The following is a 14,388-nucleotide window of genomic DNA, read 5'->3' as shown; positions in this document are numbered from 1 at the left end:
CGTGGGTAAGCCTTCCAGAATAGCCCAAGTGATCTGCTGAAGCTGGTTTTGCATAGGGCTGTACAGGGGGGAATATGGACCCTCTTCCCCCCCATAGATCTCTTAAGGTTTTATCATTATCCTGATGTTAAGTTTTGTGTTTCAGCGAGCACTGATGGCTGAAAGAAGACTTGCTGCCCAATTAAAAGACTCCAGTGCAACTTTGACCAATACTAGGTACTATGGGAGAGTACTCTTTCTTTTTGGTATGGCCTTCATTTACAAAGCTACCTGCTCATGATCTTTTTGAAATTTGTAGGCGCTGCTGGCTATGTGGGGAATCACTGCTGGGCCGCATTCCTTTCCATTACCTTGACTTCTCATTCTGCTCTACACACTGTCTGCAGACTCATCGACGAGAGAAAGCTGTCCAGTCTTAACAAGGACCTTCTGCTCTAAAGTTTCTGAAACCTGAATGGAAGTGAAAAAGCTACTCTATGGTGTTGCCACTGGGTGGGGCTAGTAGTGACATTGCAGCACAGCCAAGTAGCCATTTTCATCATGAGAGGCTAAACTGGGCAGTTGCTATCTCTTATTGGCTGAGAACCGACCATCTTGCTTGAGCCATGCTTAATCTCCTATAGCACTAAAAACAAGGGAGGGCATTGAGAAACTATCATCATGGGAACAAACTACCTCTTCTCTGAACAGAGAGCAGCCTCTTATTTACTACTTTTTGAATATACTGTATTTGAGAGAATCATGTACTGCCTTCAAGTCCTAGAAGCATGGTTCTGTGGCAAGATCAAAGCTATTCTGTACTTCATCAGTTATCATCCCTACTCAAAAGGGTGGCTGTAGATTGACCTACTGCTCTAGCCAGATCTTGTTATATCCTTTATAAACTTACTGTTTTATAAATCTACAATAAAACTATAGTACCTTTATTGTAAAATTCAGCTAACCTGGTTCTGTGAGGCTGGTAAAAGTTTAGACCAGCCATTTTCAACCACTGTAGTGCCCTGAGTGGGCCACAGGTGAGCCTCAGGAATTTGGGGGAAGGTCATTTATTAATAGGGCCAATGGGAGATGTGAACCCGCCCCCACTGGCAGCATGGTATGCCTTGTCAATTGTCAAAAACCTGATGGTGTGCCTTGTCAGTGTGCCATGAGATGAAAAAGATTAAAAATCACTGGTTACACCCAGGTTTATAAGTGCCTTGTTGTTGCCAACTGCCTCCCCAGAGTGGGTCTTGTTTGTAAAAAGGCCAAGCTACATTTTTCTCACTACTACTTGCCCAGCTTCCTATGAGAGCCAGCAATTTACTGATGTTCTGTTTGGAGAAAAAATCCATAAAAGCATACAACGCTGCTATATTTAATTAAAAACCTGTACCTTTCAAGGCAGATCTTTCCTATATCAAAATATTGAATGGCACTCACTATTGAGGAGAGACGAAGTCTGATTTCCCCCAAATTCTGTTCACAGTAATTGTTTCTGACTTCATTTCTTTTCTTTTTAACCTGTGTAAAATGGAACCTGATAAAGTCTTGGTGTGAGGATTTCCTTGTATCACTTGATGGCTGTTTCAAGCCTGTATGTGATAGTTTCAGGATATGAATTTCTGTACTTTCACTCAAGGCCACATTTGCTATGCTCAGCCACTTCACTGCTGAATAAGTAGTTCTTATAGCTCCACAACCTTATGGGTGGAGCTGGAGGTACCATTGAGAAGGGGCCGGTCAAGGAAGAGCACATGGGGCTGCTCAGGAGCTGCCTGTAGTTCCAGAACTGTGATATTGTTGGGAGCTGAGGCACTGAGAAATGGGCCAGGTACAAAGAGTGTGTGCTGGGGTCCACGAACTGGCCAGAAGCGACCCAGGTTAAAACCATTGATCCAGACCTGGCCCTGGAGAGAAGGAAAGAGTCTTAGAATTTGCCTTGTACCTGTAAAGGCTTCCCCAACCCTTGCTCTTCAACAAAAACAGTCATTTTCATCTAGTCTAATGCAGTTTACCCCGAAACATTAGTTGTAAGCAATCTTAAAAACACTATCTTCGATGGAGTCCTATTAATTGCAGTGATACTTGCTCCTTAGTATGTGCGCTTAGATTGCAGTCCAAAGTGCACAGCCTTAAAGCTTAATACCCAACTCTAGTTCTCAGTCATCTTTAAAAGATTTTTAAAAATCTTAACTGATAAATCAGTTCTAAAGAACTGATAATACTGATCATGATCTAGTTCTAATAATCTGGGGGGGGGGGAGGTTAAAGCTGTTTTCTTGCTTTGACCCTTCTATGGTTTGACTGTATAGCAGCAACAGCTAGCTATAGTATCTAGCATGGGCACCATGGGGGAAAACAAGCTGCCTACAAAATTGACATTAGGATTGTAGTACCTTACTCCAGCCTGGAAGTTTAATGTAGGAATCCTGGTTGATGCCACCTGTTGTGAAAGTTCCACGGTAGAACATCGGTCCTGTGCTCCCCTTGTTTGGTAGGGGCCATGTAGGGGATACAGCTAAATCCACATCTAGAGGGTAGATGAGCCAGTTACTGAGTATGGTGTAACCCAGTGTAAGATTGTGGATCAGACCCTGGGCAGGAAGATAAGACATTTGAGGGAGAAGTTAGGTGCAGCTGGGAGTGGTAGGTGGAAGAATAGCACTCATCTACCTCTTGGCTACAAGAGCCAGAGCTTCATTATCTGTTTTGTTCAGTTTTTCAAATAGTTTCTGACAGTTTTGTTATGTATAATTCTACCTCCCCCCCCCCCCCCCCACTACTTGAAAAAACAATTACAGAATGCTCTTGGTTCTTCACCTTTTAAGTTGTACTAATATTAAGGTGCTTTTGTAAGCAGTGAAGAGCAATTCTGTGTGCTATGTTGAATGCAAACAATTGTGCTAGGACAGTTCTTCCTGCCCCTTGTTTTGAAGGGGTAAGGCAGTCTTTCCATGAGCTGGAAAGTATGCTACAGGGCTACATCTTTTGACCTTTAAAGGGTGGGAGGTAGCACTTCACTCAGCTCTCTTCAGACTGACAATGAATTGTCTAACGGGGAAAGCCTATACTGCCTTAATTGGAGCAGGCAGCTGGTGAACCTATTTTTTCAGTGTTTATGGTAGAATCATATACTGTTCACATGGCTGAATTAGGCTACATCAAAATTTGTAGTAGCACAAGCACCAACTGTTGCCCTAGAAATTGCTGTCTGGCACTTGAGTCCAATTTCCTAAGCTAGTGTATTATCACACAACGCAGAATATTTTTCACTGCACCGTATCCAGTTCTTACTTATTGTACTTTACTGGCCTATTTAAACAAGGCTTAAACAAGAAGTCTGACACAGGCCCAATCCTTAAGTCCATCCCAGCATCTTTGGGCTGGAAATACTGTCCTCTAACCCACCCTTTTAGCAGCTGTAGCCTCATGGCTCCCTCTTCAGATGTACCTTAAAATCACTGTGATTGGACCCAAAATTGATATGGCCCATGTTCTCCACCAACAAATCCAGAGTGGTTCCAGCTTGGCCAGATATATTAATTGCATTCATTTTGTCCCTCTCCAGTGTCCCTTTGTACTCCTGAAGGTGGAAGAAGAAAACCAGATGCTCTGAACACAAAATCAGAAGCAGAACTATTAGCAAAGGATCTATGTCCCCTTGCAGCCTCTCTGATGCATCTTGTGCAGATATCCTCTGCAGTTATCAATGACCAACCACCCCCTACCAACTGTCAAGGTCTTCACTCTCCACCTTACTCCATTAAGCAGAATGTATGCAATATCATGGACCCCATTTTCAGGTGCACTGAGTAAGACAGGTTCCAGAATGGTATATGGCAGAAGAGTCCGGTAGAGGATGAAGCCTTGGGCCTGGAAAACAAAAATGATCACTGGCTTGAACTTCAGTCCAGCAGAAAAAGGAGCAGAGGATGGGGTCTTTCTCCAACCCTGCTGAACTCCATGGCATCTCCTGGCAGAAATAGCCACAGGCCTTTCCCGGATGCTCTTTTCCCACCTCTTACCTGCTTCAAAGCCTCAAAGGTGAGTGGGAAGGAGGAATGGATTGGCGGGCTAGTTGAGATAATGGGTAGGATATCCAACAGCGCAATACACTACAGGAAAGAGGATAGGATGTGCTATTTAGATATGCAGGATGCCTACATACCTCCATAGCAGTTCTTAGCTTTTTCACTAGAGCCTACTTCAGTTGCTTAGAACTTACGACCAGTATGTTATCTCATCAGGTCTACCTGTTTCTCTGGTCTGCTTATACAGCTGATATTTGGAACATACTGAAAGGTGCAGTAGGGTAACAAGGCCTACAATTTCCTCCACTACTTAAAGTGAGGAAATGGTTTGCAGTCCTGACTTACTTGTAGCAGGGGTACGTAGCCATAAGCAATCTTGGGAGTAGGAGGTGGCATTGGTCCTGCAGGCAGCGCACTAAACTGAAGTTTAAGAACAAAAACCCTAGATGTCAACAGAGTTAAACTGATAGAGGTTGAAAAGTCATATCTTGAATTAATAGGGGGTGTAAAGGAAAGTACTTCAATGCTGCTGTAGGCCTAATGGTCAAATTAAGGGCCAGTTTCCCATCAGTATGAGATGTTACACTGTTCCAACCACTGATAGCCCCCCCCCCCCACACAAAATGCTGGGCTGTTACCTTGCCAATGACTGTCCGGATGGCATATAGTTTGGTGGTAGGATCTCCAGCTTCTGAGAGGGGTGAATCGTAGTCATAGCTAGTAGTGATAGGTTTGTATCCCCGATTATAATCAGCACCTGGGTGGAAAATGCTGTGAGGACTGGTGTTGGACCTCTTCCATTTCAACCCAGATTCTGGCCAAAACCTCCCAAAGCTTAGCTAAGGCACAAGCCCCAAGCAGCCAGAAACTTACCATTCCAATAACCAAAGTTGGTGCCACCCTGGAACATATACCTGTAAGAAGGTCAGACAGTAAGAGTTCCTCTCTTCCCCATACAACAAGGCAATGACAGGCAGGACAATAGGCAAAAACAGAGGAAAGCTTATGTTTAGTAATGGGTGATAATTGCGGGGTGGGAGTATCACAGATTTTGGGCCAGGGACCATTCACCTGACATCCATTCAGGGAAGCTCTTGTTATCTTTGGCTATTTCCATAGCAGGTGCATTAGCATAGGCGCACACATACAGCTGAAGACAAAAGGAGAGGGACAGGTGGACATGGTGAACCATGAGCTGGAGTCTTGATGCCCCTGATCTATTGCAGCATTCATTATAGTGCTTGTAATCTGACGCACAGTAAACCCCTTTCCCCTATGGCCTCACGGTTACATGTTGACGTTGGCTCCCAATTCTAGAATCGCCTGTAGACCTTTAGCCACCACCTCATCAGTTCTTGTTGAGTGTGGATGACCCCAGTAATCCAGCCAGCCAGTGTAATACTCTGAATTCACCTACAAGGAAGGTAAAATTAAGAAGCTGGTTAATATTATTAAATGAATTTTTATTAAGTTTATTATATGAATGTCTACTTATGATGCAACAGATCATGTCAGTGCAGGCATGGTGAAGACAACCATTTTGCCCTCCTGCATTGGAACCTGTCTGCAAAGGATGCACCCCCCCCCCCCGTACAGCCCAAGATTGTCTACAGATTATGACAGCAGTTTTCCTTGCAACATAAGTCAATAAGCACTTCCCAATAATATCTTGTCCCTATAGTGCTCCCCAAAATGTCCACCAGGAGGTAGAATTGCCCCATGTCCTTTGCAACTTGTGAGTTTGGCACCATTAACACCTACCTAGGGTTGAAGTTCTCAACTGTGATGCTCCAGCCTAAAGCCCTGCCTCTGGCCCCTTAAGTTAAAACAAAAAACCACTTCCTGCTTTGTGATGAAAGCAGGTACTAGGTGGTTTGTGTTTTTTTTAAACAGAAGTTTGGAGGCTGGGGGAGTGCTGCAGTGGGGTCCTCAGGCTCCCCAGGAGGCTGCTGCTGGCTGTAGGTATGTAGGGAAACAAAACAAACCCTTGTCCCTAGCAGCAGTGCAATCCTGGCAGCAGTTTGAGAACTGATTTAGGGAGGGAAGACAAGTAACATGTCAAAGATGCTTCAAAACAAACTCCAGACCACAAGCTTCAGCAGTCACTGGGGCAAATGAAGGTTTAGCATTCCTCTGGAAGCTGTAGGAAGTGCTAGGGAAGGATCATGGCAATCAAGCAGAAAACATGAGAAGTGGAAACAAGGCAAAATATTGCCTTGGGAAGAGGGAAGAGATGGGTGCCAAGGGGAGAGTAAGCATCACAGAATACATGGGATCCCATTCTTCCATATGGCAAAGCCAGGCCCTCTCACCAGTGGTCCCTTTGGCTCATATAGTCGTTGCCGCTCAAATGCCTTTGTTATGTTCACATCTGTAACGGCAGAAAAAGAAATGAAAGTCAAAGCAAGATTCCTTCTCAACTCTTGCCAATCCCATTACAATTCACCCTACTTCTCACTACCTGGTCCAAAGTCCACAGTGGCATATAGGCCCTGCAGAGAGCCACACTGGAGTTCAGATTCTTTGAGGCCATCAGTGGTGAAGAGCACAACTTCTTCACCCAAGTAGGAACGAAAGGTAGCCCGTAGATAGCGCAGATAATCATAATCACAGGCATAATAGCTCCCATATTCATTCTCCACCTGCCAGGGAAAGAGTAGGTGTTGATAAACAGCAACTGAGAGCCCTCACGTTCCTCCAATCAGCTTGATATGCTGATACAGTGGTGCCTCGCAAGACGAATGCCTCGCACACCGAAAAACTCGCAAGACGAAAGCGTTTTTGCGATTTTTTCTGGTGACTCACAAGACGAATTTTTCTATGCCGTGCTTTGCAAGACAAATTTTTCTATGGCCATGCTTCACAAGACGAATTTTTAAAATTAAAAAGTTGAAGTTTTGTGCTTGAAATTTTTGAAATCCTCTACAGTATGTATGCCTTTAAAGAGCACTTAATAAACACTTTGTAAACCAAATTTGACTTTGTTCTGACTTTTTTTGCCCATAGGAATGCATTAATTAAATTTCAATGCATTCCTATGGGAAACCGCGCTTCGCAAGACAAAATTTTCGCAATACGAAACGACTTGCGGAACGAATTAATTTCGTCTTGCAAGGCCCCACTGTATGCTGAACTGAACACTAGTTCTGCAGTAGTGGTGCTCACTCAATTGGGTGCAACTCAGCTCTCCATGAAGGATGTTGACATGCTCAAAAAGCCCTTGTATACCTGAAGGGCATAATTGTGAACAGCGTCTCTCCTACTCGATGGTAAGCGGCACGTATGAAGCAATGGTCCTGCTAAGTGTCCATCAAAGCTCCAGGTATCCATCAAAGCTCTTGTGTTTTCTGTTTGTCACAGTGCTGTCTATAGCACACTGCAAAGACAACTGTGGCACTGCCTGAGCACTGACTAGCTTCCAAGTGAAATGCCATCTTGGTTGACCTCTCCCTTCCACAGATAGCTCTGGAGGTGGCAACAGATGGTAGCTGCTTTCATAAAGGCAGTGGGCAAGCATTATATATCCAATCACAGCTCCCTTAGCTACCAGACACACCAGTTCACATGCTTCAGCTTGCATTCGTCTAGCTACTGATTCAGGGCACAATTCTAAACAGAGTGTGCCGGCTTACTGCCGGTGCGCACTGTCACAAATGTGCCATAAAGCATGTTTGCAGGCCCTACTGCTGGGTAAGTTCTGGTGGTAGTTGGCTACCGCTGGGCAGCCACCAGAGCTCCACCACTTGGTGGTCGCACAGACCACCAAGCAGCGGAGAGGTAAATGGAGGCATGGGGAGAGGGCAGGGAGGAGGCTTTCCAGAGAGAGGGAGCAGGGAGGGAGGGAGGCTCACCATCCAACACAGAGGTTTTTGATTCACTGCTGATCTGTTGATTGGCAGTGAACTGAGTAGCCCCCTTGTGGGGCTACTTGCTTTACCCAGGGGAAGGAGACAAAAGTCCCCTTCTGCTGAGGAGCTGCCGGTGGTTGCCTGCAGCACGCAGGATGCGGTGGTGGCCATTTTCGGCACTGCTGCAGCCCCGTGCCCCAGGCAGCTCAGGATTGGGCTATTGGTCCACTACAAACCTCATATTAAGGGGCCCCTTAAAACTCATTCAGAGAAAACAGTTGCCTAGTTGAGAACAGCACTGGACAGGGACTGTTGCACGCACCTGGACACTGATGATGTTGCCTCCATTTATGTAGAGACGGGGTTTAATCTTGGGAAGTAGGACATTTAACCATTTACTCACAGCCTGCAAAAAATCTAAGAATAGAAAAGGAAAGTCATCAGGGACTAGGACCCCCCTGAACAATCCCCAGTGTAGTGCTAAGGTGAGAGTTGGAGGTTGTGGCACTAAGTACAGAGAACAGATCTGGTAGGGCCTAATGGCCAGTAAATAACTTTCACAGGCAGAGAGCTAAACCACTGAAAAATTTCATTCCAATTTATGTTCAGAAGTATTTTAATCATCCAGTTCAGTCACTAACTTAAATCCAGTTTAGAAACCTTTCATGCAGAATAATATCAAACTCTTGTTTGCAATGTAACTATAAAATGAACACAGTAACTATGAATAAAGCAACTATTCATAATAGAACTATGAACTATAATAACTATAACATGCCATAAAGGAATCCATCTGGAAATGAAGGGTTCTATGAGTGTTTGTAGAACAACTACTGTAACAACTCATTTAAAATAAACTCTGAATCGCCTTGAGTCTATAAGACTCTCACAATGTATTGTATCACAGTTCATTGTGAGAATCAGTGAGAAAGGTGGTATACAAATGCTGTAATATTATTATTAAGTTGAGAAAAATATTTTCAACTGTTATTAAATTTTTTGAAAGGCATTTATAAACAAAAATACATGTGAGAAAATATAAAAAATAAAACTGAAACATGAATTACATAATTGAAATCCATGTGCCTGATAACTGAGGGCCAAATCCTATCCAATTTTCCAGCCCTGGCACAGCTATGCCAATGACAGCACTGCATCCTGTAGTGGGGGGGGGGGGCAATCATGAAGACCTCCTCCAGGTAAGGGAACATTTGTTCCCTTTCCTCAACTGCATCAGCACTGGAAAGTTGGATAGGATTGGGCCTTAAATCACTTATTCTGAACCAGTTTCTACTTTTTATGTGTAGGGGTTCAGTTCCAATTCAAGGTAGTCAAGAGATTTTAGGTTCAGATTCAGTTCTGTTTCATGGGAAAAAAAACACCCTATGAACTGGATTTTGGGTTCATATTTAGTTCATCTCTTTGCTTATAGTGGTTGCCACAGTTCTGCAGAAGAGACTTGGGGTTACACAGGAGAGCCGTAGAATTCTAGATGCCTTACATCTTGGTGTGGACGAACCACAACCAAGTTACTATCGTAATCACTATCCAGGAAGTTGAAATTGAGGTCCAGAAGACATGGAGCCCCACAATTAGTATGTGACCCCCTTACCCAAGTCAGATGTGCGCAGGACAATATTTGGCTGTGCCAACAACCAAGCTGGAAGGCCACCCTAGGAAAGAAGGTCAGAAGGTACATCAGGAAAAAGTAAAGCTCCTGCTCTGAACTGGTCAAAAGGTGAGAATTCAGGATGTAGAAAGGAGATTTGAGATTCATTATCATAGTAGTACAGTAGTAGCTGAATGAGAACAAATGATAGCATCCAAACTAAAAGTACAGAGTGAGAAAAATACAAAATAAAGAGACAGTGAGACTGGACGAGAACCAGTAAACAACAGTTTTGCTTTCCCAGAGAGAGTAAGTGCTTAAAAAACGGAGGATGAAATTATCAGCAAGCTTAATCAGAAGAGAATAGTAACCCTGCTTGTGAGAGGTAAGCTGTGAAGTGTTCAAATGCTGCAAGTCCAAACCCATTTTGAATCTTTTCCCCAGCCCTCACCATCTCCCATTCAGCACAGATGTAGGGTCCAGGACGCAAGATCACCAACAGGCCTAACTCTGCTGCTAGGTCCAGGAATCCCTCCAAGTCTCTGTTTTCAGCAAACATGTAGACACCAGGCAATGGCTCATGGTAATTCCAGGGTACATAGCTGAGGGGTGAAAGTACAAATTTCAGTACAGAACAGGAAAATGAGATGGGGGGACCATTCCCAGGAGACATTTGTGGTTAAACATGAGTCAATTACTCTTGAAGCCACAAATTTTAAACATGGCCTGTCTTTCCACTCTGCAATTCATCTACATCAGGGGTAGGAATTCCCCCCCCCCCCACACACACACAAACACCCTGGAGTATGGAAATAGTATGGATGACCAGAATGCATATTTGTTTATAATTACAATCATAACTTTGATTCAAACTCTTTAAAGACACAATCTGTACATTCTTTTTTTAAATCACCTGGTATTTACTGTTGATTTTTGTGTATGTGCACAGCACTCATTTTTTAATTGGAGGAGTTTCCCTTTCTTCCTTCCCTCCCTTTAGACCTGCACTGGTTCCAGGTATGATGCATGCTTGTTCATACTCAGCTGACTCATCCATGTGCACGGTATCTGGGAGTGAGGCTCCTATTTTTGGGCAGGCAGTACCAACAGTGGTGTGTGCATACACAGAAGAAGAATATGAGAGACAGGTTGTCAACCATGGACCTGGTTCTCAGGGTATCCCAACATCCACACAAGGACAGAGAGTTGTTTTCTTTAATCCTAAAGAAAAGGTGGGCAGTAACAGATTAACAAAGCAAACAGGTTTGCTTCTTCTTGCACCTGAGGGCTTCTGCATGACCTCCTCTGCTCCATGGGATGGGCAAAGATTGCAGTGAGGCCCCCACATTGAGAAGACTGGAACAACCATTGTATGGTCAGCACAAGGATCCACTGGGCTCTGCAGCTGCAACAAGCATGGTAGTCCCATGCGCACACATACTCCATCATCCTCCCCCACCCCAGCTCATTCCTTCCCCCTGGCTTGTTCCCCCACCCCTTACTGGGCAGACTAGTGGGCTTGGGAACAGTGGTGAATATGAAGATGATATTATTAACAGTAGTGACAGTGTGCAGGAAGTAGCTCCTCTTCCTTTTACCCTTCCCATCATGGCACGCTCCTGACAGTGGAAGTTTCACCACCATTTGGAAGCATTCCAGTCACATTGGCCAGCACAGGGGGAGAGGAAGAGGAAGGGTCTGGCCAAGCATTTCCTCCCTGCAAAGGCTAATAGAAATTCTCCCAGAGACCTAGATGACCACTGAAGAATTCCATTGTCCGTCACAAGAGCTACACAGTGTCAAGAAAATCTAGAGTCACTACACCAGTGTTTCTCAAACTGTGAATCAGGACTCACTAGGTGGGTCACAAGCCAATTTCAGGTTGGTCCCCATTCATTTCAATGTCTATTTTATTTTTAAAAGATTAGACTTGATGCTACCATAGTATGTGACTGCATTTGGGGAAATGTTACAAAACTGTACTTTTAAAAGGTTATTACGTATATGCTTTTAACAAAATAGTCAATGGGACTTACTTCCAGGTAAGTGTGGATAAACTTGCAGCCTTCGGAATGTTTGGGGAATTTTTTTTTAAACAGATCAGCAAGTGCTTGGGAAGGTTAAGAGAGTTCTTTATTTTAAATAAATTTTTAAACTTACACTTATAAACTTTTAATTTACTTAATTGATTGACTTGATTTTGTCATATGGAGGTATTAAAAATTTTCCTGCTTGATGTCACTTTCGGCTATGACATCATTTCCAGGTTAATGACATCACTTCCAGTGGGTCCCAACAAACATTCTAAAAAGTGGGTCCCAGCACTAAAAAGTTTGAGAACCACTGCACTACACTATTTTCTAAATGAACTACAAAGCTGTTGCAACATCTGCAGCAGCCAGTAAGGGCACAATGACCCTAGGGATCATCGATCCTCAGCACATCCCCAGTAGGCCATCCCTCTGAAGCTGGCCCTGAACCATGGGGCCACCATGAGCTACCAACCTTGACGGCAGGAAAGAAGAAGACCCAACAGAGCCCTGCTTCTGATTACTTACACCTCCACAGCATTAAGGCCACTCATGTACATCTTGAGAAGTCGATCCTTCCAATAGACAGTTGGAATACGGAAATAATGAATGCTGCCCGAGATGTAGCGAAATGGTGCGCCATCCTTGAGGAAGCAATTATTTTCATAATCAATGTTGAAGGAACGAATGGCTGAGGTGACCTGGCATCCAGAATTGGGGTAAGGAAAGATAGTATGGTTATTTTTAAATAAAATTGCAACACTGCTCATTCCTTACTAACAGCACTAGCTAAGGAATCCCATCCCATATCTCTTTGCCATAGCAGAAGATAGGTATGAATGTCAACTTTATGGCCTAGAATAGATACTCAGGTGTGCTGAACAGGACCTCTTTACCCTAAGTGGAAGCCCCTCACTGTATATAACATGGAACTGGATTGGCTTAGTCAACTTGCAGAGCCCTGTCATCATGATCATGCACCTACATCTATGGAAAAGACGTGATCTGGGTTATGTATTGATAGTGCAACTGTGGTTTACATCGGTCTCTAGTAGGACAATGGCATTCCATTGAGTTTTGCCCACACCTGTTCATTAGTCCAGCCCATCCTCTAGACCAGGAATTGGTAACCTTTTTCAAGAAAAGGGGCTGGACATTCAGTGATGACATCATGTCATCCCACTCAGTTTGCTGCATGCTGGACTGGGAATGGTGGAGCCACCTGCCAGGGCTCACAGAGTTAGAAAGGAAGTTTGCTTCATCTTCTCGGTTTTTCTTCTTGGCATAAATTTAGACTCTGCAAGCCTGGATGGATAGCTCTACCATTCCCAGTTCAGCATGGTTGGGAGGCTCTACCATTCTCTACCATTCCCAGTTCAGAACTGGGCGGGAGGCTTCACTTCCCAAGCTGAGCTCCATGTGGGCCACATCACTTTGGGTGGTGAGCCAGACCTGGCCCATGGGCTGTAGGTTCGCAACCTGCCTGGCCAGTAGCAGTCAAAAATCTGATGATGTGCCCTGAAAATTTTAGCACCTTTTCAGAGTGCCACGAGATGAAAATAGTTGAAAATTGCTGTGCTATTTGAATCTTGCCCGTTTGCTCATTTCATCTTTCTTAATAAACATAGTTCTGAAAACTCACCAGCTTGTTTCATTCAAACTGGAGTAAAGAGACAGTGCTCCTCACTGTCTTACAGATCACTCATGAGTAATGCTACAAGGTTGCATGTGTAGCTATAGAAGAGCTGCGATTATGCAAGGCAGTTGGCACCTCAGTCACTCTTCTTGCAACCACGCACTGTGCCAGGGGAACACCACTAATTGGGCTCACCCCAAACAAAAGAAAGGCATGGAAAGGTGCTGTCCCTTTGCTTTTTCACTTCCTGGTGGCATTGACATACCTCTAGCAGGACTGTCCATGTCAGGGTGCTGTGTGTGCCGCAGTCACCCCATGAGATTCCTGAAGATGTGTGGGAAGGTCAGTGCACAGGCTGCATGCTTCTCCCCATCATGGCACAATGTGCCACAGCAGTCTCACTGATCACCACATCAGACTGTGCACTCATTGTTCTTGTGGGTACCTCTGCAATGTGGCTGCTTTGCACAAAAGCCTCCGACTTTCATGACACATCACCCAGCACATCAACAATGCAATACCCCAGTATGAAGGTACACATAATATACATTCCTTAAGTGCAGTTCAGTACACATAGACATGTCACATTACACACAGAAGATAACTGCAGAAGTACCTGCACATGCTCATCTCACCCCACTCCAAATCTCACAAGTTCAAACCTAATATCTCAGTCAAGATTTGCACTTCAAGTTCTGGTCTGACTCCCTGCCTTCCCGGCTCCCATGGATCCCAGAATTACTGGCCCACCAGAGGGTGCTTTGTTGTATCATACTCTGGGGGGCTATCTAAATCCCTACTACCAATGCTCTGCATTCACAAGGCTATACAAGCATGCACAACTCCGTCACACAGAGAGGAGATGTCCTCTCACTCACATTCTCTTGTCCAACCCCTGAAATCTTCTGCACTGTACAACTATCATCCACTCCTCATTTTGGCCTGATCAAGTAGGATTCACGGCCATTCTCTCCCTGACTTGTGAATGAAAAAAAAACTGTCATTTTCTAAACTAATCCAAGGAAAAGTTTGAGCTAAGTTTGACTGTTTGAGGAGTATAAAGATGGGGGCAGGGAAGAACACCCAGAGCAAAGTATGGGAATCCCCTAATCTTCAGATGACTTGAAATTAAGTCTAATTACTTCTTTGAAGAAAATTCCTTCCTACAATCTCTTTCCTCTCTCTTACCTGGAGCTGCAGATCCCCCAACAACAGAACCAGGACACACAGCCGCAGCCCCATTTCTTTGGCT

General features: G+C 44.3%; 2 protein-coding genes across 5 annotated transcripts in view; one reads left to right on the top strand and one right to left on the bottom strand.

Moving 5' to 3' along the window:
• The window catches only part of ANKZF1 (ankyrin repeat and zinc finger peptidyl tRNA hydrolase 1), a 15,623-nt gene extending 14,081 nt beyond the window's left edge, over nt 1–1,542 (top strand). For all 3 annotated transcript variants that reach the window (XM_066611602.1, XM_066611603.1, XM_066611601.1), the window contains exons 15-16: nt 146–216; nt 299–1,542. In XM_066611602.1, coding sequence (XP_066467699.1) covers nt 146–216; nt 299–419 — 192 coding nt within the window. In that variant the 3' untranslated portion in view covers nt 420–1,542. The remainder of the gene's footprint in view (nt 1–145; nt 217–298) is intronic.
• Nucleotides 1,350–14,388, bottom strand: GLB1L (galactosidase beta 1 like). 2 transcript variants are annotated; one of them, XM_066611604.1, is made up of 16 exons: nt 14,325–14,388; nt 12,029–12,201; nt 9,922–10,072; nt 9,474–9,534; nt 8,184–8,278; nt 6,475–6,655; nt 6,326–6,384; nt 5,305–5,426; nt 4,887–4,927; nt 4,652–4,770; nt 4,359–4,433; nt 4,008–4,097; nt 3,742–3,855; nt 3,434–3,565; nt 2,379–2,576; nt 1,350–1,889 (listed from the first exon to the last, which is right to left on the bottom strand). In XM_066611604.1, the coding sequence occupies exons 1-16, from the start codon at nt 14,376–14,378 to the stop codon at nt 1,668–1,670; spliced, it is 1,887 nt and encodes a 628-aa protein (XP_066467701.1). In that variant the 5' UTR covers nt 14,379–14,388; the 3' UTR covers nt 1,350–1,667. The 2 variants fall into 2 exon arrangements, with proteins under 2 accessions (XP_066467701.1, XP_066467702.1); XM_066611605.1 differs by lacking the exon at nt 4,359–4,433.

This window comes from Tiliqua scincoides, chromosome 1, assembly GCF_035046505.1.
Source record: "Tiliqua scincoides isolate rTilSci1 chromosome 1, rTilSci1.hap2, whole genome shotgun sequence".
NCBI classification, from domain to species: Eukaryota; Metazoa; Chordata; class Lepidosauria; order Squamata; family Scincidae; genus Tiliqua; species Tiliqua scincoides.
The sequence above is the reverse complement of the archived record's forward strand: the minus strand, read 5'-3'. Positions and strand labels throughout refer to the sequence as shown.